General features: G+C 45.7%; 1 protein-coding gene across 1 annotated transcript; it reads right to left on the bottom strand.

The window, feature by feature from the left end:
• Positions 1-491: 491 nt before the first annotated feature.
• ZDHHC5 (zinc finger DHHC-type palmitoyltransferase 5) lies at positions 492-24,579 on the bottom strand. The gene is made up of 12 exons (XM_044259349.1): positions 24,470-24,579; positions 19,721-20,913; positions 11,946-12,067; positions 7,096-7,253; positions 5,430-5,602; positions 5,177-5,279; positions 4,535-4,626; positions 3,967-4,099; positions 3,297-3,420; positions 2,749-2,861; positions 1,468-2,327; positions 492-1,027 (listed from the first exon to the last, which is right to left on the bottom strand). Exons 2-12 carry the CDS (start codon positions 19,822-19,824, stop codon positions 862-864), a joined length of 2,148 nt encoding a protein of 715 aa, XP_044115284.1. The 5' UTR covers positions 19,825-20,913; positions 24,470-24,579; the 3' UTR covers positions 492-861.
• Positions 24,580-24,951: the final 372 nt, after the last annotated feature.

The raw sequence follows: 24,951 nt of genomic DNA, 5'->3' as shown, positions 1-24,951 counted from the left end.
GAAGCCCCGCACTAATCCCTCTCCCCCAAGAAGGGGTGGGGGGATTATCCAATATTGTTCCTGGAGCTCAGCCAAGCTCTTTTCCTGATCCCACCACCACCAAAGTCATGGGGCTGTGACCCCTTTCCTGGGGAAACTAAGTGCCAATGAACCTAGAAAACTAACTCTCCTCTCCAAGTCCTTCCCTCCTCTGACCGAGACCCCAGACTCGCCTCTCCCAAGGTTTCTTTCCTGATTACTACGCACCAATAGCAGTGGGGTGCGGTTTCCTTAGTTGGTAACTGGGACAAAAGAGAGGGAACCACTGGGAAAAGGAAGACTTCAATGGATGTCCCCACTTCTTTCTTGCTGGTCTGAGGAGTGGGAAGAGTAAGATACCCCTCCTTCTACATATCCCTCCCTCATTTTCCCATCCCAGGATAGATATATAATTTCTTTGATATTTATAATATATATATATATGTATATATATATATATATATATATGTACACACACACCTGGTAACGCAGAGAGGAAAAAAATAGAATCCGTAACAATAATAAAAAAAATTATTTCTGGTTTAAAAATGATCTGGTTCCCTCCAGGGCGAGCAATTGCACAAATGTCCACTGAGTCTGGTCCAGGGATTAAAGAAGGGAAGGTCTTAAAAGGTGAAGGGGGTTGCTACCCCAGTCTCAGGGCCCCAACTCTCCGACTCCCCACCCCACTGCATTTTATAAAACGCTCCTCATCCTCTTGGAATCGGTGGTTTAAAAAAATGTCCATGCAGGGGAGGGGAGCCCCTTGAGGAAAGGAAGGTGGCCACCTGGGGCCCTTTGGTGTCGGCGCAGAGGCGTAGGGGCAAGGGAGGTGCCGAAGGCTCACACGGAAATCTCATAGGTGGTACCACCCACCCCTGACACCTTCTTGACTCCGCCCCTTGTGGGGCTGCTGAGAGGCGGCTGCCCTGGGCCAGGAGAGGCAGAGCCTATACTCTTGGGCTGCCCATTGGATTTGCTGTAGGCGGTCTTGAGCTGTACTTCATCTCTAAGAAGAGAAAAAAAAGAGAGGTGTCAAGAAGCAGGACACAAAACACAGAAAGGGGAGACCGTTTTAAGTTAGGAGAACTGACGTACTTTTCTGTATGCTTTCTTACCAAACATTTCCACCTGTTTTACCGTCCTGCTTAAAACCAACCTGATGCCCTGTCTCCTCTCTTTATTCCTTCCCTCCAACAGCAATTATCTTAAATACTTACTCTCAGGCAAATAAATACATTTCGGGAAGACAGGATTAAGAAAAAAGTATTAATCGTTAGGGTCTTAACAGGAACAGCCCATGAAGGCAGCTCTAGAGAGAGTGAAAGGAGCAATCTACAAGCAGGCAGGCTCCTCTGAGTCCACTTGCACACAAGTGAAGTCATGACACCTTTGGTAATGCTATGCTAATTTTAAGTCCACTGAAGTTCAGGATGGACTCATACTTACTTGGGTGTCAGTAATGGCTGCAAGGCTACTTCCTCTGCCTCAGAGACACCAGCTGGGGCTTTTTGGCTGCTGTAAGACATAGATCGGCCCAGGTATGGGGCAGTGGGGCCTGGTTCAGGGGACCCTAGTCCCCGGCCTCTTAGCCCATCTGGCTTGCCAAAACGGGGGGCAGCTGGGCGTCCCAGTGGAGTCTTGACCAAGGGTGATCTCTTTGAATCATCTGAGGAGGAACTAGTACGAGGGGCATGGCCTGAGCCCGGTGTTGACTGAATGCCTGAGTCCCCCAAGCCTGGTTCTTCCTCACGGCCCGGGAGTGGGGGTGACTGGCGTAGCAGCTTCTCTCGTTCCTGGAGGGAGGCCACAATATGGCGCGACAGATTGTCGTACCGGACTGGTGAGGGCTCTCGGTGTGTTGGGCCGGTTGGCACCAAACGTGGGTGCCTCTCGGCTTCCCGTTGCTGGGCCAGTCGGGCTGACAGGAAGGGAGAGGTGTAGCCTAAAGGTGGGTCTGGCTCAGGCCCTGCCTGCACTGACTCGAAATCAGGGCTGTCTGAAGGAGTGAGCAGGCTGTCATAAGATAGGCTTCCATTGCGTGTCTGGTTGGCCAGGCTCTTATAGGAGGTGGAGGTTGTGCCCTCTGAACGAATGGACTGCAACTGGCCCAGCTCAAAGCCAGTGCCCTGGGCCGATTTGAGGCTGGAGGAACGTGAGCCACTGGATAGTGGATCGAAGTGAAAGCTTTTGCCAAAGGTGGGAGAACGGAAACTCTCTGGCTCCAAGCTGGGCTCCGAGCGGTAGCTGGGATGGCGGCTGCTCTCTGCAATTGAAGTTGGCTCCTTCAAACTGTCCCCACGACTCAACTGAGGGAGAAAACAAAGCATGCTCTCAGTGTTCCTCCTCTTGTGACAGATGCTAGGCCCCAGAGCCCAAGCAGTCATGCCCTGCCCATATGCTTATTAGAACTTTTCCCATGCATCCTCTCGTTCAACACCTAGAGCAAACTAGCAAGTTGGAACAAATAATACCTCACTTTAAGATGCAAAAAATGAGGCTTAAAGAGGTTAAATAACTCACCCATGATGGGTTTTGAACTCAGATCTGATGCTGTGATCACTAGTGCTTTTACTAGTATGCTACACTGCCCCCTCTTTGATGAAGGACACACTATCAAGATTCAGTCTCATTAATGTCTTTGGTTTTTTCCCTTCCCTTCTCCAAAGTTCTTTTTCCCAGAGCAGCTGACACACATCACAACCCTCCTTCTTCCAGAGTGTTCAGTACCTTGGCGCTGGAGGAATGAGGCATGGCGGCCGACGTACTGCTGCTACTGTAGCCCGGCCGGTACTTGTACATGGTAGGTGTGGGAGGGCTGTCCTTGCCCAAGAGGCTGCTATCTGCAGGAAAAAAGGCCCAGGGAGAGACTTGACTTTACAAGCGGTTCTCTTAACTTGGTCAGAGGTCTTTAAAGGACAGAGGGAGAACCAGGTAGGAACGGATATACCAGCCAACAGAAAAGTCCCAGGAACATGATTTGCCTGCAGTAAAGATTACAGACTCATAATGGCCCAGAACTCGGAGAGAGAATGCACCAAACATGTCTAGGATTTTCTATGGTCTATCTGGATGCTGACAGTTCCTTACCCACAAAAGTCCAATTTGCTGCCACTCGCTACATGGAATCCCCTTTCTCCTCTACTAGCTGCCCAAAGTGGCCAAAGGCCCACCTGATGGGTGTTCTCAGTGACAATGCAAGTATTACCTCCCAGGCCTTGCCTGTATGTCTTCTCCACAGCACATAGTAACCTTCTTACTCTTGTCAATGTTCTTACCCTCATTAGTAGCCAGGCTGAGGTGTGTTCGTAGCCCTGTGTAACGGCTCAGGTCCGGTTTAGGAGGAGGTGGGGGTTCAGCATCTGCAGACTGGCTCTCTGTTATCTCCAAGCTTCCCTTAGACTGGATGAATGAGGGAAAATCAGATTTGGAGAGCTGGGTGTAAGGACAACGCATCAATTATGTATCTCTAAACTGGGACTAGAAGACAAGAGATGAGAGCCATTTTGGGGATGACAATGGATAAAGAAAAATTTTCAACAAGGGTTTAATCCTGTCATTTAGGTGTTCATTTCCACCAACTATTTGTTGAGCTCCTACCATCTGTAAGCTGCTACATTAAAGTCCTAAGAAAACATGGAAACGAAAGGACTCAACTTCTACTGTCAGTGGACTTAAAATCTAATGAAAAAAAAAAGATATGCACTTAAGTAATTAAATTTTTTTTAAGTAACTCCACACTAAACATGGGGCTTCAACTCATGACCCCAAGGTCAAGAGCCACATGATCTACCAACTCAGACAGCCAGACGCCCCCGTACTTAAGTAATTTTTAACACAAGTGATCAGATATTGAGAAATACCATAAGGGCAATGTCAACTGAAAGTTTCCATCTCTCTGCCATTAAAGTCCCCAAGTTACCAATTTTACTTCCCTGCATTCCTCACCTTGCTTCTCCTCAGCTCTCCCTGGATGCCATTGTCCATGATCTTCACAGTTATCTGCCCATCTGACACTTCTGGTCGAAGGAAGGGAGGTCTGATGACAATCGTCTTCTCTTTCTTTGGTCTCCCCAAATACCTGAGTGTCAAGAGTAAGAGGGCTTTCATTCATTCACTCTAAAATACCTAGTGGTTGCCTATCGTGTATAAAACATTTTTAAAAATAAAGAACAGTCTGACCAAGACAGCAAAAAACTCAGCATTGAACTGATTTCTTAGATTCCAGGAAGAACTGCACCAAGACTAGGCCTCTGAGCAAACACCTAGTTCAAGCCACTCTGGAGTAAATCTCACCCTCAACTCTCCAAGGAGAGTAGCCATAATACCCGAAGGGTATCAACTGAATTCGGGGGGTCCACTAAAGGACACCATGGCTCTCCCTTGCAGGTACTTCCCAGTCTAAGAGAACCCTTCCTCAACAGCGGTTTCCCACCCAACTTCCCCTATACTAGAACAAGTCCAAAGACCAACATTTTGACCAACAGTGAATACTAGACCAAAGGGTTGGGTGTACCTGGGTGCTGGGGAACTGCAGAGCACACGGCTGACATTGTTACAGCAGCCATTGGTGAAGGGGTTCACACCTCCTCGGAATTTACCCGTAACCTAGAAGAAGGAAAGATGGGCCATTATCACTTAGACAATGGACCTTGACCTCCAAAGGCCAAAACACAAAACAATAACGAACTATTGTGCACCCTCTACTCAGAAGATACAAAAATGAGTAAAACAACCCTATCATCAAGAAACTTATAGTCATAAAAGTTAAGAATGGAAACTTTAGTGGCGCCTGGGTGGCTCAGGTGTCAAGCGTCTACCTTTGGGATGGAGGCCTATATCTGGCTCCCTGCTCAGCAGGGAGCCTGCTTCTCCCTCTCCAGCTCCCCCCATACTTGTGTTCCCTCTCTATCTCTGTCATAAATAAAAATCTTAAAAGAACAGGAACTCTAGAGTCAGTCTGAATCCTAGGGCTACCTCACCCAGATAGTGTAGCTATTTGGCCCCATACATCAGTGTTCTTATGTGAAATGATAACACAGCTCTCTCAAGATTGTGCTTGCTCCCATCACTGGGAGCACTCCACAATACTTTTATTAGAGGGCAAAGATTTGCAGGCCCAGCTCTACAATGCATTTCCCATCACTTCACCCCGTACCTGTTCATTGGTTGTGCGTCCCCTAGCCACCAGCACCACATGAAATCCTGTGAGGCCAGCTACAGGGATGAAGAATAAGCCAGCCACACACATCACTGTCATTCTAAAGCCAAAGAATCAAGGAGAACAGAGCAACATGATCTCACCATCCCCGGCCCCTACCAAGAGCCACCTTCCCTTTGACCCTTGCTACCACAGTGCTTGACTTTCCTCCTCCTCCCCCCTCCCAAGCCCACAACCCACAGAAGGATACGTGACAGCTGTGCGGACCCCTGAGAGTTCCTCCATGTGGTAGAGGACATAAAGGAGGCCAAAGCCAAACACACCCATGATGTGTGCTGTCAAGGAGAGGAGGAAAAGGAAGAAATAGCGGTAGTTCCGGCGACCAATACAGTTGTTCACCCAGGGGCAGTGATGGTCAAACTCCTAGAGGCAAAAAGAGAAACACTGAGAAGCATCCTTGGACCAGAGCCCTAGACCACTTCTGTTAAGAAAGAGACCAAACTTGGGACACCCAGGTGGCTCCAGTCGTTGAGCACTGGCCTTCGGCTCAGGTCATGATCCCAGGGTCTTGGGATCAAGCCCTGCATCGGGCTCCCTGCTCAGCGGAAAGCCTGCTTCTCCCTCTCCCACTCCCCCTGCTTGTGTTCCCTATCTCGCTGTCTGTCAAATAAATAAATAAAATCTTTTAAAAAAAAAAAAAAAGGACCAAACATCAGAAGTGAAGCACTGCTTTCATTAACAGGCAATTGTGATTGTGTTCACCATTAGTTGCTAAATTAACAAGCTCAGGCACTTTATCTTGCTCTATCAATCTGTAAGGAAGACCTTCCAGAGGCTGATCGAAGGCCACGGCCCCCTCTCAGAGTTTATCCAAGGTGACCAAGGAACTCTGAAGAGATGAACATCAGAGGCTTTACAAAAACACCAAGATTCATGAGAAAAAAAGCCCTGACAGGCAAGTGCTTATAGCGAAGTAAAAACTGACTGGGGAAAAAAGGGTTAAAAATAAGAGAAAGGGGACGCAGAAGGACACGCAGGAAGAGAATATAGCTGTAAGATTTGAGTGCAACAGACAGCATGCAGTCTATGCAGCAGATAACACAAACCCGGGACAAATCACCAAAAAGATGAGTCAGAAAGGCTACAGGTGGGAAAGCCTATTCCCACTTGGGGTCCCTCCTACAAGAGAAGAATATGCTCTACCTCTCATTTGTACATCACTGATAACATTTTTTTTTTTCCATTTCCAATTTCGTCTAAATTATAGACACTAAAATGTACACATATATACATAAGAATAAGTGTTTGCTATTTATAGCTGTTAGAGAATATAAAACTTTTAAATTAAACAGATAAAACTTTTAAATTAAGTTTTAAATATTAATTCCGGGATACTTAACATACAGTATTGTATTAGTTTCAGGTATACAATATAGTGACTCAACAATTCTATATACTACTTAGTGCTAATCTTGCTAAGTGCACTCTTTAATCCCCATCACCTCTTTCAATCATCCCCCTACCCTCCTCCTCTCTGGTAACCATCAGTTTGGTTTGTGTGTGTCTCTCTCTTTTTTTCCCTTTGCTCATTTGTTTTGTTTCTTAAATTCCACATATAAGTGAAATCATATCTGTGTTTCTCTTACTTGTTTCACTTAGCATTCCACTCTCCAGCTCCATCCAGTTCGCTGCAATTGGCAAGGATGAATATCATCTCATTGTGTATATGTCCCACTTCTTTATCCATTCATCTAATTGAGAACACTTTTTGACAGAGCTAGAATATAGCCCAGGTAGTCAGCCAGGGCGAGATCTCACCCAAGACCCAGGACGCAGAAGATTCAATTCTTATTCAACGGACAGGAAGAAGAGAACTTAGATTCAGCACCCAGGCCCACCCCCATCAAGCTTCCTACCTCCACACAATTGTCACAGACACTGCAGTGGGAACATCGAGGAGGACGGTAGAAACGGCAGGTGGCACACCACTTCATGCGCACCTGGATGCCCTTAATCTCCACTGTTTTGTAAAGGGGAGCTCGGAAGTCGTCTTCCTTGTCTTCATCCTCCTCAGCTGCAGAGAGGAAGAATCAGTTAAAAAACAACTGTGCCAGAACTGCACTGGGGGGGCGCCTGGGTGGCTCAGTCGTTAAGTGTCTGCCTTCGGCTTGGGTCATGATCCCGGGGTCCTGGGATCGAGCCCCACATCGGGCTCCCTGCTCAGCGGGAAGCCTGCTTCTCCCTCTCTCACTCCCCCTGCTTATGTTCCCTCTCTCGTTGTCTCTGTCAAATAAATAAATAAAATCTTAAAAAAAAAAAAGAACTGCACTAGACACGAAGGATCCAGTGATATTTAAAATATGGCCTCTGCCTTTGAGGAATTCAGTCTACTGGGGAAGAGAGAACAGGAACTAATAACTAATACTGTGAGATCAGCCCTACAATACAACACTACCAAACACAGTGGGAATGAGGTTCAAGACAGTATGACTCAGACGTAGCTCTGCTACGGGAATGCTGACACTTGGTTTACATACTACAAATATATCTGTAATGAAATAATTTACATATCAAAGCACATATGTAATGAGTCTACATAATAGTTCAATGTCTACAAGTACATGAAAACTACAGCAATCCAAGAGAGGAATTAACAGCAACCCTTTTTATCCATGCACAAACCCCTTCCCAAAAGATCTTCCCTAACTCTATTAATTCCCTATATATTTCAGTATTATTTGCTGGCTCAAGATAGTCTCTCCTTACCTGAATGCCCTTTCTTTCTTTCTTTTTTTTGAAGATTTTATTTATTTGACAGAGAGAGGCAAGTAGGCAGAGAGGCAGAGAGAGGGGGAAACAGGCTCCCCGCTGAGCAGAGAGCCCAATGCAGGCCTAGATCCCAGGACCCTGAGATCATGGCCTGAGCTGAAGGCAGAGGCTTAACCCTCTGAGCCACCCAGGTGCCCCACTGAATGTTCTTTCAATTTCAATGATCAGAAACTCATGATCCTACTTCATAACTTAAAGTGCACTATTTGCCTTCTCATCTACAATGTACAATTTTTATTTTTTATTATTAATCTAGAAAAAATACACATGGGAAGGAAAAATTAAAATGAAGGTATAGGGATTAAAAATCAAGTTTCCAACTTTCACTGACTGGGGAAATGCTTTAAAATATAAATAGGTGAAAAAAACGCCAAGGTGAAAAACTGTACAAACAAAAGATCCATTTTGAAAATAGAAAACAAAAATCCACACTCGTAGGGGCACCTGGGTGGCTCAGTCAGTTAAGCCATTTCGTCTCAGGTCAGAATCTCAAGTGGTGAGATCACGCCCTGAGTAGGGCTCCAAGCTCAGCAGGGAGTCTGATTGAGATTCTCTCTTACACACCCCGACCCGCTGGCACTCTCGGCCTTTTGGCTAAGATCAAGTGTAAAATAAATAAATACATCTTTGAAAAACCAACAACGACATACATTTGATACAGATAAGTAGTATATGTAAATGTTATACATATAAATCTTTAAACCACTGAAAGGAAACAGGAACAGTAGTTATCTTCTTTTAAAATTTTATTTATTGGGACGCCTGGGTGGCTCAGTTGGTTGGGCAGCTGCCTTCGGCTCAGGTCGTGATCCCAGCGTCCTGGGATCGAGTCCCACATCAGGCTCCTTGCTCGGCGGGGAGCCTGCTTCTCCCTCTGCCTCTGCCTGCCATTCTGTCTTCCTGTGCTCGCTCTCTCCCCCTGTCTCGCTCTGATAAATAAATAAAAAATCTTCAATAAATAAATAAATAATAAAATTTTATTTATTTATTCGAGAGAGAGAGCAGGATCACAAGCACAAGGAGAGGCCGAGGGGAGAAGGAGATGCAGGGCTCAATCCCAGGACCCTAAGATCCATGACCTGAGCTGAAACCAAGAATCAGATGGCTCAACCTACTGAGGCACCCAGGAACCTCAATAGTAGTTACCTTTGGCTGTGAAATGACAGGTGGTGTTTGTATTTTTTGTGCTTTCTACATCATGAATATTTATTCCTTATTAAAATCTTTACTTTTTAAGAAAGTTTTCTTTTAAAGGAAAAATGTTAAAATATGACTTATTTTGAAATTTCTGATCTTTCCATACCAGAAATGAACACTTTCTTTTCTTAAAGTACTATAGGTTCTTAGGTTACTCTTATAACTTAGCACAGTATAGCATATTTACTCCTAGAAATGTCTTCCCTATCTTTCTTTATAGACTGATGAGCTACTTGAAAGCAAGGACCTTTAAAACAAAACAAAACAAAACTCATCCCAAATGACAAGGATAATGTCTTCCATACAGATCAATAAATATTTTATAGACATTAAAGTGTCATTAAGAAAGCCCTCCTTGAGGTGCCTGGGTGGCTCAGTCAGTTGAGGATCTGCCTTTGGCTCAGGTCATGATCCCAGGGTCCTGGGATCGAGCCCTGTGTCAGGCTCCTTGCTCAGTGAGGAGTCTCCATTTGCCTCTTCCTCTGCCTGCTGCTCCCCCCTGGCTTGTGCGCTCTCACTCTCTGGGTGTCAAATAAGTAAATAAAGTATTTTTTAAAAAACAGCCCTCCTGGGGCACCTGGGTGGCTCAGTGGGTTAAAATCTCTGCCTTCAGTTCAGGTCATGTTTCCAGGGTCCTGGGATCGAGCCCCACATCGGGCTCTCTTTCTATCTGCCTCTCTGTCTACTTGTGAGCTCTGTCAAATAAATAAATAAAATCTTAAAAAAAAAAAAATTGCCCTCCTTGGCACTAGAGATTCCAAGTTCCTTAGGTTCAACGAATCTTTGAGACAGAAGTCACAAATAAAGCACAGTGATACAGGCTTTGTGAGCACAATGATCTCAGGAAAACCTCATTCTCTCCAAAGCCTTCTTCCCAATTTGAGTCTCATCCTTGCAAGTTAACTTCACAGGTGAGAGAAACATTGGTTACCAGAATCAACCTCTCTCTAAATCTAATGACAGTTCCTGATTCTGACCTCCTCTCCTCTGCCAGAATAGCCTACTTCTTCTCTAAGCTTAACCCTTCCAACATGCATGGGGAAACCACATCCTTCCTCTATAAGGTAATTCTTCTATTATCCCCCTTTCCAGTTCCAACTTCCTTCTCTTCTCCAGTTCCTCCACCTCATTCTATCAGAGTGCTTTAATTTTCTCTATCACAAAAACAAAAACAAAAATAAACCAAGGCTCGCTCTCTCCCATAAGACATTCCATCTTCTGCCTTCTCTCCTTAACTTCTTGAAAGAATAATCTCAACACTCACAGGCTCTGTTTCCTCACTGCCCATTCACTGCCTTCCAAAACATCAGTTTTGCTAATTTAACTGCATTTTTCCCACATACATACCTAAACACACTATAAGAATTATCCCTGCCAAGATCTTAAATTCCTTAGTCACCAAAATGATAGGCAATTCTGAGTTTTCAAACTACCGGATCTAATTTCTGATACTGCCAACCATCATGAACTTCATGAACCTTCCTTAATTCCCACTTTGTCCAGTTTCTTCTCCTACTGACCTCTCTTGCCCAATCCCTCTCCAATGGCTCCTCCTTCTCCTCTGCTCATTATTAAAATGCTAGTGCTCGTTAGATCTGACCTTGGTTCATTCCTAATCTTCTTCTACTTTCTGTAGACAATCTTACTCCTGTTCCTACAAACACCACACGGCTGAAGCCTCTGAGATCAAAGTCTCTGAGTCTGACTACTCAATCGGCCAGTGGGCAACTATATCTGAATAAACATACTATCTCAAGTTCAACAGTGTATAAGAGGCTATCTTCCCCCAAAACATGTTCAACATTCCTGTAACTCCTATCTTGGTTTTTAAAAATCAGCATCCAACTTATCTCTCAAGTTAGGAGTCTTGGGACTACCCTAGACAATTCCTTCACTCTCTCGCTCTCCTCCAATAGACAAATGGTCATGAAGAAATGTGTTGATTCAAAAAAAAAAAAAAAAGAAAAAAAAGAAATGTGTTGATTCTACAGGGAAAAATCTCTAAATCCAGCCTTCAATTCAAGTTCTCATGCAGTCTACATTGCAGCAATAGCCTCCCAAAAAGTATCTGTATTTACTTCAAGAATTATTTTTGTAAAAAGAAATCTGAGCCCACGATTCCTCCAATTAAAGACCTCTTGCTGTCCAAATGAAGAAATATAACCTATTTAATTTAGCACATAGTCTCTAACAATTTGGCTCTCATTCACCTCCTACCTCTTCTGGCCCCACTATGTGCTTTATCTTCCACCCCACTGAGCTCGGCATTTGTGGCACATGCTGCTTCCTGGAGCTAGAATGTGCTTCCCTGCCATCCTTCACCGGACATCCTTCCTGCCTCCTCTTTGCAGCATTGCCCCCATTTCCTGGGGCAGATGTAAGTGCACCCTTTCCTACGGCCTCAAATAACTTTGTTCATGCCTTCACCACGGTTCACGCCACCTGCTGTAACTGTCGACCCTTCATCCTAGATTATTACTGTGCCTGGGGATTCATATGTTCAAAATGAATCCCTGCTGAATGAGTAACTGAAAATCAAAAGTTGACCCAAAGTGAATGAACAGGACTAGAAGTTATGGCACCTATTCTGGAAGACTCTGACCCACTTTTCATCATTAGACTATTGACGTATTCCAAAACCCTCAGAGTCCTAAGGCCCAGGACTAAATGCCTATGTCCAGAAACCATTATTTTTCAAAGGTAGTTGAGGAATTTCCAAGAGAGGAGAAGGAGATCTTACCTCGAGGGAAAATCCCTGGGTCCATGAAGGTGGCCATGCTGAAGTTGGCCAGCACAAAGAGAAAAACAATCGCATTGTAGATGGGCACTGCAGGTGACACAGAGAGGCTTAGTCCTGGACAGCTGCACAGATAAGAAGAAAGTGAGGGGCTGCCCCTAAAACTTGGGACACCAACCATATAAAAACCTGAAAGGTTTAGCCCCCATACTGATACATCATGTGTGCTTCACCTCCACTGTCCCAAATTATCTTCATCCTTCACAAGTGGGTCTAGTTTTCCCATAGAAATGCTCATTTTAGATCAAGGTACGAGGCTCAGAATCTCTCCTACCATAACCCCTTGTACTAAAGGTCTGTGTTCTTCCCATTCACTCTCCCCCTGTAGATCTTTCCACATTTTGGAACCTGTCCTTATCTCCTTTTAAGCAGGCACAAGAATGAGGGACTGAGTATGTAACTGACGCCAGCTACATTCCCTTTTCTTGCAAAGGCCGGGGCTGCTGGATCTCAGCCATGCCCCACTGACCTGCACACAGGCGCAAAGCATGGGATACCACCTGCCTCTCTGGCTCCCCTTCCCTCTTCCCAGCTGGCTTTCAACCACTCCTAACTGCCTAAAATTTCTTCACTGTACCAGATATTCCTGAGCGTTTTATTCAACTAAAAGCCAGTTCTCAAGCGGGGAGGGGGATCACACAGAGATACCTATGGGTATCAGGACACAGAACGAGACCCCTTGAGGTCTATAAATGATATAGAAGAGTAGGGGAGAGAAAAAAAGGAGGGAGCAGACCAAATCAGCCCTAAATCCTATAGGAAAAAGAAACTGGCCAAACATATCCAATATTCCACAGGGTCCAAATCAAGAAATATGCTTTAGATAACTTTTCTTTGACACCCCCCCAAAAAAGAGAAGGGTGCCCTAGTCCATGATTAAACTCCATTCCTCTCAGGATATGAGTTCATAAGTAGGAATGCTGTAAGAACTCTTCCTTTCTGCTCATCTCCTGCGAGGTGGAAATTTCAGAAGAACATCTGATGTGCTGGTCGCTTTGTCAGTACTATCAAATGCGTGGTCTCCTATCTCAGCTCACGGAAGAACTTCCCCTTACAAGACAGCGGCTAAATACCCTAATCTGCTTTGTGGCTGAGAGCTTAATCTCCAGAATGAGGACAGCATCTGTCCTTGTCCCCTCTATCTGGACCAGCCAGAAGGAAAGGAAGAGTTCACTGAAAGGAAGAAGGGGCCAGGAGAACAAGACAGCAAACGAGTCTGGAGAATTAATCCACAGTAGTCCTGGATTCTGCTGAGAGATCTGTCTCCATCAAAACAAGAAGCACAGCCCTGAATGGTGATTTGAGATGTGAGGAATTCATAGGAATTGAGCTCCTTAATCAGAATAAGAGACAAAACTGATTGTCACAAAGCATCTCACAGGTCTTCACCACCTCCGTCTATTTATTCAAATTTGACATACATTTAAAAAAAAATAAAGTGCATATTTATCAGGTAGTAGGCTTTTTAGATAGTAAATACCAACTCTTTGCTTCTCTGGGTAGGTGAGGACGTAATTGGGAAACGAAATAATGAAGCGAGGTGCAGGCACTGATTTCAAGGGAAAACAGACCCTGAGTCACAGGCCTCATTTTCCTCTATCCACATCTCCCAGGGAAGCCTCTTCCTCTAGGGGGGTTCTCTGGTTCAGAAAATATGTCCCCATACTCTGGCAGGGTTTGGGGAGGAATATAAGCAAAATGAGCCCTTACAGAGACCCACCCAAAGGCTGACCTCCCAGGTTCCTTGGGAGGGAGGGACAGAAACTAAAAACCAGTCATCCAGGTCAGAGCCCCTCCCTGGCGCTTAGCTGTCTTGCTCTGACTTCCGCCAGGGGAAGAGGAGAAAGGGTGACTCACTTGACTCCTACAGCCTGGGAAGATAATTAGAAGGGAAGAAGAAATTAAATCCTTAGAACACTGAGGTGCCCATGATTTAAACGTCTCGTTCCTAGAACTGACGACTGTAGCTACAGTGGCCTCTCGAGCTTCCAACAGACTAAATGCTGCTCCATCTCTGAAGGGAGCTAACGTCAGAGTATAGGATGTCAGCCCCTTGCAGGCTCAGACAGCAGTCTTTCTGAGGCCATTTTTTCTTCAGTTTTTCCATTTCCAAATGAAAAAAATCACCTAACTTCTTGGGTACCCTGCCACCCACCCATCCCTGGATAATGAACATCACCCCTGCAATCTTCTCCCCACCCCCAAAGATTTCAAAGTGATCTCTACACCCAACGTGGGGCTCGAACGCATGCCCCTTTGATCAGGAGTCCCATGCTCCACCAACTGAGGCAGCCGGGAACTCCACTCCCGTAAGATTCCTGATAGCGACTCATCCCAGCTGAAGCGCGTGAAATCCTACAATCTATCCAGTTTCAGTTTCTGTTGCCAAAATAAAGCCTAGAGTAGCTGGCATCTAGAAATGATGTAAATAACTCCACTTCCCAGGCAGCATCTGCCCCTTGATTGAAATCAAGGACCCACTGCGTCCAACCTTCACACTCTAGCTGATGGAACACTCCACCAAGGAGAGACGAGAAGCAGCAGAGCCTGTTCCTGCCACATCCCATATACTACTTGGCTTGGAGAGGCTTGCTGTTGCTACAGTACTTTGCCAAATTCCTAGGTGACCACTCCAAGTGGCCTGTCTGAATCTGCCGCCTTTGAAGGAAGGAGATGAGGCCTGGGCTGAGGAGGAGTTGTTAGGGCTGGTCCTCAGCCTATGGCAATAATCACAGAGCTCCAAAGCAAAGGGAGTGGCCGGAGCCCAGAAGGCTGGCTGACTCACTGCTGAGACTCCCAGACCTATACCAACCCAGGAAGAACAGGTTCTTCTGCACCCCCATCCAGCACTTCTGTTTTCAGACAGAATGGGTTTCAATATCTGTACTCCTGGGGCACCGAGTTGGTTCAGTCAGAAAAGCATGCAACTCTTGATCTCAGGGTTGGGAGTTCAAGCCCTACGCTGGGTGTGGAGAGGACTTAAAAAAATAAATAAACTTAAAAAAAACACCCACAGTCCTGAAAAATCTGTTTTCCTGGCCCTCTCCAACACTTCTATTACAAAAAAATGGTTAAGCTGCTGGTAAGAAAAAGTAGGAGTCAAGAAGCTTTGGATCTTAATCCCATCTCAATCAATGCTTTGCTATGTAGCCTTAGGTAATCTACAGAAAAATCTCCAATCTTGTTACTTCAGCTACGTAATACAGATAGGAGAACGAATGAGACGGTATCTGAAAAAATCCTAGAAATCTTTTTATTTTTATCTATTTATTTATTTTCCTAGAATTCTTTTTAAACCAGCTAGCTTAATACTGAGCATTCACTGCCTAGAAGACATGCGTCCCCCCAATACGTTAATCACCATCATCATCTTCATCATCACTCCAGTTCCACCTGCATCCCTAATTCCACCTTCCCCGTGTGAGGTACTAGAAATTCAAGATCACTTAAAACAGAGGCGCTAAGCTCCTAAAGAATAGGTCTAAGCCTTCCACCCATGCCTAACACATAGTTTGACTCTATGGCTAGTGTTTCTTATGGATGAGGAAAGGCTGGAATGAACAGCCCACTTCCTGCCCCTGGGGATCCTCAAGATTCCACGGGAAAAAAAAAATTTCCCCTCTCAGGTGGGTAAGTTTCTCCCTAAGATACCTGATTGGTCGTGTCTTACGCACACTTTCAAGCAGCTGAGTACAAGATGTAGGACTTGGGCACTTATTCCTGGATGAAAAAACAACGTGGGAAGTAAAAGGAACATCCACTGCTCAATTAATGCCCTAAATCACGAGGCTGCTCCCACTCAAATCAGGTGCTAGCACTTCTGCAGTCAAGAAAAAAAGGACCAGAGGGAGAGGCACTAAGGTTACCCAACTCTGTAGGTAAAGGGTTGGGAGGGGCCAGAGGCAGAAAGTGAAAAGAAGCTCTTTCACAGACTGGACACAGGAAAGACCATCCTGGATTTCTGGACAATCCTGACTTCTATCCTACCCGTAGAGGACGGCTTGCAGCAGAGATTTTAGGACTGTGCCCTCCCTACCAACCTCACAACTATACACAATGAGACATTGGTTGACTCAACTAAGAGCTCAAGATTTTAGGGAGGCAGTTCAGTGATTTATTTCAAATGGCACTGCTGGGAACTCTAAGAAAGACGCAGGGGTCCCCGAGGAGGCAAAGAGAAGAGAAACCAAATGGCTGGGGCTCTACACACCAGCCTCAGTTGACCCAGAGCAGCCCTCCTCTCATGTTTTACACACTGGGGTTCCACCTAAGATCTCACTGGAAAAAGGGTCACTGTGCTCAAATAAACTACTCTCGGTCAACCCTCTCATTTTACAATGAGCAGACTCACAAAGATTAACAGACTTTACCAAAATTAGCCTCCTGACCCCCAACAGTGCTGATTCCTGTTACCCAGCACTGCCCCCTACCCTTGCCAATCACAAAAGGGGACTAAACTAAGACAGATGAGGATCCAGGCCCATTATCTTAAAACACAGGGTGTAGGATCTAATCAGGAGGAAGAAGGTTACTTTAGCAGACACTCTCCTTCCCCAACAGTGAAAATGGAAAATTAAAACAGAATCCCCAATAACTCTCCCACTTAGTTTTGGTACAGGACAAACTCAACGAACGGAAGAGATCAGGGTTCTGGAGGGAAGGCCTCAACTGTTCTACTCAAGCTTCCCCAGGGCAGATCACCTTTTGGCGACCAAACCCAGATGATAATTTCTGCTCACAGCTTTCCCTGCCTGCCAGAGAAACACCAAGGGTAAATTGTTCCTAATGAGTTGAACCCTACATGCCTCCACTAATTGTCTGTCAACTGAAAAGGACTCTCTCTCCTACTCACAGTCCTCGAGGTCCCAAAGCTGTTCCCAACTGGGACTTAAAGATTGTGGTAAGAACAGTTACAGCCGGGTGAAGAGCACAGGAGGATGACAAGAGTTACAGATTCAGGGCCCCAAACAGGAGGTGGTTCAAAGACAGCCTTCCCTCTAGGGCACTTGACTGGCTCAGGCGGTAGAGCACCTAACTGGAGATCTCGGGGTTGTAAAATCTGGAGCCCCACGTTGAGTGTAGAGATTACTTAAAAATAAAATCTTAAAAAAAAAGAAAACTAACCAATGAAACAAACAAAAGAGAGGCTTCTTCTCGTCTATTTGAAACCAGAAACTCTTTTTTAGGTTGTATATAGTTTTAAGTTACAAAACTATAATTTCAAGTTATATTTAAATTTATATTTTAAATATAAAATATTTAGGGGGCCCCTCCAAGGAACTGAACCTCAAAAAGGATATAATCTGTGGGGGGAACAGTTTTTGACAACAGTGGCAGCTCAGCCCAGATATATACTTATAGAAGAACTGCTAAGGTCAGATGTAAAGGAAGAGATGAGAATTTCACAGGTACCAAGAGCTAGGTGATAGAAGATAAGGAGGGTGTTTATCTCCAGGAGATGGACAGGGGAGAACCGAGGAGGAAAAGAGCCCAGACACTGGCCCTGAGGAAACTGCCAGGGGGAACTCTAGCTATGACTTGATTTTCTAACTTCTGATTAGAGGCAATGATTCCAAAGTCCATTACTGTTCTCCAAAATTCTTTTTCCTGGGGCTGAGAGACCATGAATAAGGAGGGCCCCTATTTCTCTGGCACCAGGGAATGAGAAAGTAGGTTAAATAGCTTCAACTATCTGTCGAGAAAATGCCTATGTCAGGACAACTCTTTGTGGTGAAACTGGTATAACCAGCCACGCACTTCGATGGCTTCAGATTAACAAAATAAGAACAACGATTCTGCTTGCTCCTTCTCAAGAACAAATGGGCCGAACAAGAGACTGCTCAGTCAGGCCCCCTGCATTTCCTAGCTTCCCGAAGGCCTTGCCTTTTGAAGGAAAACAGACCCTCCTCAATCAAGCGGGCCTAAGGGTATCAACCTGGTGTGGTGCCATACCCTCTACCCTCCTGACACAGCACCACAGCTGCTACAAGGATACAAAGACCCCATATAACCATCCCTTGGTTAAAATTCTGATTCTAGGGCCGCCTGGCTGGCTCAGTTGCTAGATCATACAACTCTTAACCTCAGAGTCATGAGTCCAAGCCCCACACTGGCTGTAGACGTTACTTAAAAAATCTTAAAAAAAAAAAAAAAAAAGTGATTCTATTTACTGGCCATAATAACAGAAACCAAAACAAGTCTAAGACTGAAGATTCATAACTCCTTAGGGATAGTCAATACACGAAGAAGGACAGAACACTAAGCACGCTGAATTTAAGCAGAAGAAAAAAATTATGAGGAAAAGTCAGATAAAGAAGAGTACAGAGAAGAGTAGGGCTGCGTTAGACCCTTGAGGGACTCAACAGGCATGCTCAGGCTGGAGAGCCGGCGGCCAAAGAATCCATGACCTCTACCCTCCAGACGAACACATAAAAAGCAGGATGATGTTCATACCTTAGATAAGAGATTCATTTTTTCCCTTGTTTAAAAACTAAACAGAAAAACAGTATTACTTCGCTGACTCTACTGGCCAAACAATCCAAATCTTTTAGAATTCCTTTTGATACCCAAAGCTCAATTTAGGGGGAAGAGAAGTTTCTTCCCTTACTCAGACTTCGTATCAGTTCTTAGATTTCTCCCCATACTAGTAACTGCCCCCTTCCCAGAAACTCCTGCTTCATTCATCCTTCAGTGAGTCCAAACCATTTTTACTCCCTACCACTTCAACCCATTTCCTTCCTCTTCCCAGCAACCTCCCATTGCTCTAAACAGCACCTCACAATTAGGTATGAGCCCGAAATCACGGCAGAGTGAACTCCCCAGAAAATCTAGCATGCTCCGATTGTTCCAAGAGCTACAACTAGGAACTAACTCAGTGACTCAACAGTTTAAGGCTCAGAAGCCTGCTGCGTGTTAATTCATAAACAGGTAACGGCGAAGAGGCCAGCCAGGTGGTCGGCAGCTAAAATACTGTGCGAAGAGGAAAGATAAATCAGTCTTCTCCAGTGACCAGGAGAGGAACAAAGTCTGAATATCCTAAGCAGGAAACCCTTTGGTGGCAACCGCTTTTCCAAACAGGACCAGGGAATGCAGGAATGACGGCCATCCCTTCGGCAGGAAGGGATGTGAAGGCAGCCTACCAGGATTTTTCCTAAATAAAATCTGCACTTTCCCAGTGGCCTTTGCTGGTCCAGGCTTCGGCCCTTAAGAGTGCAGAGAAAACCATCTGAGCAACTGGAAAAGCCCAGCTGCCTCCTTGGTACATCTCTTAAATCAATTCTGCAATTCTCCAGTACACTCAGCTCCAGACATCCTGGGGAAAAGCCATTACTATCTGAAAAACCTCTCATCTAGTTCTTTCTTTCACAGAACCAATTGCTTAAGCTGCTTCAAGCCTCTCTGGTGGTTTCCTCCTACCTCCTTCCTAGTTCACGATCTCATGATGGAGAGCTGGGTAGGAAAATACAAAGACATCTGTGATTCCCAAGGAAGGGAGGCAGGGAAAAGGAGAGGATTCAACAGAGTAAAATTTCTAACAAGGCTGACAGGGTAAGCTTTTCCTCCCTGTGCTTAACCACATCTCTGAGATGTGTTGTTGCCTCTATCCAACAACAAGATGCCCAGGCACGTGGCGAGAAACTAGCAAAACTCACGTGACAAGAACACCCCTCACCTCCCCCATGGAGCCCCCCAAACGCCACCACTGGGAGAAAACTCACGTAAAGGCAAAGAAGAGGGTCGTGGCTCCCACTAAGAAGATGGCGGCTGCTGAGACTGGAACATACTTGCTGGGCTTGAATCTCTTTCCAGACTCTGCGGGCATGTTGGAGCTCTGATGGGAGGTCTGCCCTGCCGCATAGCCCAGGCCCACACAGCGGCAGAACAGACAAGAAAACGGGAGGAGGGAAACAACGGAGAAAAAGAGTACCGAAGGAAACCAGGGAAACAGAAATTTAAAATTATCACCCTTCCCCCTCCCAAGGAAAACAAAAGGTCAAAAGATCTCAAATGAAGGAAAGCACATGGGAGGGGGAAAGGTGATTCCAAATGATGAATAACCACCTCCCCAGAACAAGGCAAGAGGGAGAGATTAAGAAACACAACTTGTACAGTTTAAAAACAGGAGACGAACAGTACGCTGTACACATGCAAACGGTTGCAGGTGGAGAACATGGGCCGTCAAACAGATCAGGGAAAAGCTCATGGATGGAGCAAGTCTTCAAAGGGCAAGCAGGGGAGGGTATTACGGTAGGGGAGAGCACACGGGCAAGGAAAAATTCTTCTGAGGAGACACTCTAGCACCTCCACGACCAACACACTCCACCAGATGTGAGCTGCACCTAAGAGGTGTGCCCTATGTTTCTATTTTAATCCAAAAGGGAACCTGAGGCCCCTTCCAGTTTTAAACAGAAGGTGTTTACTGCAGTCCTCGTCCCTTTTAGGCAGTTTTCTCAATGCCACCACTCCCACACCTTGACTTCAAGGCCTGTAGTCTGGCAATGGTGGTTTAATTTTATTTATTTTCTCTTGATGGCTAAAGCTGGGCAGCAGCTGTTACAAGGTTGAGTTGTAAATCCTTTTCTTCGAAGGGGGAGGGAAAACAGAGAGAACACGAGCAGGCTTGTCTGTCTTCAATCTCTTCTTGTTATTCCCAAACCCTTTAAGGGCTCCATTTCCTATAGAGTTCATGCAAAACTAAAGAGAAACGTAAAATCCCTGAAGCCATGTTCTTCCCAATAGTAGCAAAATAAGAAGAAATCAATTCCACTCAATGATAGTTCTAAAAGGGTACTGTGGATAAAAGCAAAGTTCCAAAGAAGTCCCTATTTCCAGGTTAGTCAATGTCTTTGATCTTTCTTCTTCAGTCTTGGGCTTTCTAGATGCAGAATTCAATGGGGTTACAGTGCCTCACCTGGGGAAAAAAAAAAAATAGCACAGATATCTTCGTCAGATAAATTCTTTCAGAGGATTTCTTAAGAACATCAAGGCTAACACCCCACAGGCTACTCTGTAAAAAAAAAAAAAAAGTGCTTTTTTATGGCATACACTTCACTTATGTGCATGTGGGAAAGGATTCAGAATCCTTCACTCTTCTAAGTGCTGTTCATACTGGAAAGAGAAGAACATGGTTTCACCTGGCCTGAGGTCATCAAAGAACTAGCTCTCTTATATAGGGTACATCTCACCTGACACAAATGGGCAGTAACAAATATCAAGAATATCAAAATCTAAAAACAAACAAGGGCATAGCAGTGAAGGACAGTCCTAGAAAAGAGATTTCTCTTTGGACAAAGAGAGTATTTATTGCAACAATGAAAAAAGAAAAAAGTAACCTCAAAATTAGGACAGTATGTCTCATTTCCTTTCTGTGCATGTCTCTGTCTCTTATCTCTCTATGCTTTTTAGTTATAACCCTGAAGAGGCAAAAGCTGAGTTTCTAGTTTGCTGGAATAGCCCATGAAAGCATCTGGTAAGAACTGTCCTTGAACTGAAAGGTGAGCTGCTCTCTCTAAGAAACTGAGTCAATCATAGGGGCTGGTCCTTTTCTTCCCAATTCAACAATTTATTTCTACACTGGCCTATCAGAAGTCAACTGAGCCTCACATTCCCCATATGACTAAGAGTAACAATTATTTCTGTTGACTGTAGTAGCCAAGTAACACTTTGGATTTTATAGGATGCTTTTCATCTAGTGATCTCAAAGCATTTAACTCACATTATCTGGTGACACAGTCCCTTATCCCACTCCATAAAATTGAAGGCTAGAGAATGCCTGAGGCCATTCTCCTTAATCACTTGAGCAGTCAGTTTAGGAACCAGAGTCCACAGGCCCCTCTGCCTACACAAAGCCATTCTAGCACTTTCTCATCCACTACACTACTTGCCCAGTGACTGCATCTCGGAATCTGCAGACCAAAAATTTTACTTCAGTTAGAATTTAAAAATAAAAGTTCAGGGGCGCCTGGGTGGCTCAGCGGGTTAAAGCCTCTGCCTTCCGCTCAGGTCATGATCCCGGGGTCCTGGGATCGAGCCCCGGAACAGGCTCTCTGCTCCGCGGAGGGCCTGCTTCCTCCTCTCTCTCTGCCTGCCTCTCTGCCTACTTGTGATTTCTGTCTGTCAAATAAATAAATACAATCTTTAAAAAAATAAAAAATAAAATAAATAAAAATAAAAGTTCATTTGACCCAAGCAGTTCAGTATTTCCCTTAATACCAATGGCAGAAATTGCCACGTTGGAAGATTCAAACAGTGAAATAAAAATGTGCCCTGGAATTCATCACTTCCTCTCTTAACTTGTGGCATGGAAGGCAAAGATACCTTCCTTCAAGATGCACTGTTTCTCTCCTTAAAAAAAACAAAGTATTAGAGGGCCAAACAGCAATATTAGAAGACAGTGAACACTCAGAGAGTACAAGAAATTCTGAAAGGCCTAAAAAAGATAAACCCCCTCTAGCGCCTGATTTTATGATTATTTAACACACAGTTTCTATAGTAATCAAAGTTCAACCTTCTCAATTTAGGCCTAAGTAACTTTGTGAACAATGAGAAGCAAATTCTTGGGTTTGTGGGCAATACTAACTAGTAAAATAAACTTTCCCCTCAAAACCCCAAAGAGTAGAGAAGATGTAAAGCTACACTACTTCAGTTTTATCTAGAGTAAGTAAAATCATTTAGACACTATATATTTGGGGCACCTGGGTGGCTCAGCTACTGAGCGTCTGCCTTGGGCTCAGGTCGTGATCCCAGGATGGAGCCTGACACCAAATTAGGCTCCCTGCTCAGCAGAAAGCCTGCTTCTCCCTCTCCCACTTCCCCCTGCTTGTATTCTCTCTCTCGATGTCAAAGGAATAAATCTTTAAAAAAAAAAAAAAAAAAAGACACCATATATTATTTCAGATCATATTTTCTGACAGGAAAAAAGTCACGTGGGTTAATATTGCCATAGTAATGCAGCATCATTAAAAGCCATGCAATCTGGGGCATACCATACTGTGAAACAAAAGTGATCAACATTTGAAATGTTTAGGGAATATACATTAGAAGGCAGAAAACAAAAATGGAACAATTTATTGGGTATAATAAAGACATACCAAGTCTAAGGACAAAAATGTGCTGTGGGCAGTAGGGAGGAGACTGCAGGGTGAGTATGGTTCATCACAACCAGCAGTCTGGATCTGTACCGGTGTGAGAAAGGTGTACAAGAATGTGTATGACATATTCAGACACAAAGTAACCAATGGAATAAAAATACGTACACAGAAAACAAACTACAGATCATATGGTATAAATGTTTAATACAAGTAGGTACTGCAAAGGGGTGAACAGGGAACAGCAGTACCACTGATAACAGAAATTATAATTTGTTGAAAAAAAGTAGGGTAACACTGCAATACAGTAAACCTGAATACAAAGTAGTCAAGGTATCATGAATAATCCACATGTCAAGATGTTGGCTGGAGTCAAGCAGAAGTTTAATAAGGGTGTTATTACAAACGGAAGAAGCCAAGTACATGGCAGTACAATTCTTATAAGCACGAGGTGAGTCTTTAAGAATGAGCGATAATGAGCAATATGAAGAGATCTGACAGAGGACGAGGGATACTGGGATAAAAGGATAGGGAGGTGATACAAAATCAACCTAGTCAAGATGGCATTAACCAGGAAGTGAAAAATCCAACGCAAAAAATGGTCTAGGGTATAACACGTATCCGATCCTACACCTCTTTCCATAACTTTTAAGTCACTTTCTTACTTCTCATTGGCGTGTTTTCATTTGCCCAAGTGGGTAAAACACTTTCCACCTCCCTGTCCCACAAAGACATTCCTATAGGTAAAATACTGGCAAACGCATTCGAGCTCCACTGGCAAAAAGTACAAAGTACTAAAAGCACGGAGCACCCAGCTGGTGGGGGGTAGGGAGGAAACGGAAAGATGGGAGAGAACAGGTAACAGGATGAGGCTTGAGCCAAAATAAGTATTAGCAGAAGGGGGCAAGGGACCTGAAATGCGGGGAGGTAAAAAAGGACCAGCACCCCGTCCCCACCCCGGGGCTGGGGCAGGGAGAATCACCATTTGGGGCAGAGTTGGCTAAGACCGAGAAGACGGAATCCGCGGCGGTAGGGTAGGGCCCACTGAGGCTGCGACAGACGGCAGAGCCCGGGGGCGCAGGGCCGGGGGCGGAAGGGGCGGCGGCTGGGCGCCAGGCGCGGAGGTCCGGAGCCAGGACCGGGCGGCCGGGCACTAACCCGTTCAGAGCCCCGGTGGCCGCGGATCCCCGGCCTCTACTCGTCGTCCGTTTCCGGGGCCCACGGGTCCCGCCGCAGTTGGATGACCCGGCCCGGGGGAGGAATGGGGCCTTAAACCACCTCCCCCCTCCTCGGTCCCCCTTCCCTAGAGGTCACACTCCCCTCCCACCTCAGTGGCCCGGCACTTCCGGTTCCGCAGGGGCCGGTGTCCCCGGTACTCACCCCCGGCGCGGTTCCCGTCACTGCCGCCGTCGTTGTGGCCGCCGCCTCCCGGCAGTGCCGTCCGGCCTCTGAGAGGCCGCGCGCGGCCCCCGCACGCTCCACGCCCGCCCAGCTACGCGCGCTCCCGCCCGGCGACGCTCGTCTTCGAGCCGGCGCGCGGCCGTTGCCCTCAGCGCCGGGTCTTGAGCCCTCCCAGCGTTCTCATTGGCTCCCAGTCCCGGGCGCGCGCGACGCCTCGCGCGGGGCACGTTTCTCTCATTCATGCGGCTCGCGACGCCGCGCCCGCCCCCGTTCACTCTCCCATTCACCCCTAGCCCCCACCCCCACTCCGCTCTAGGGCGTGCGCGCGATCCCGGCGACCGCGGCGACCTCGCGGCCTGATTGGCTGCAGGAGCACAGCGCCGTACGCACGCGAGAGAACGAGCGCGCGCGCGCACGGCCGTCGGGTTCCGCAGGCGACTGGGCGAGGAGAACTGGCGTAC

This window comes from Neovison vison, chromosome 7, assembly GCF_020171115.1.
Source record: "Neovison vison isolate M4711 chromosome 7, ASM_NN_V1, whole genome shotgun sequence".
NCBI classification, from domain to species: domain Eukaryota; kingdom Metazoa; phylum Chordata; class Mammalia; order Carnivora; family Mustelidae; genus Neogale; species Neogale vison.
Note: the sequence above shows the minus strand (reverse complement) of the source record. Positions and strands in the feature narration are given on the sequence as shown.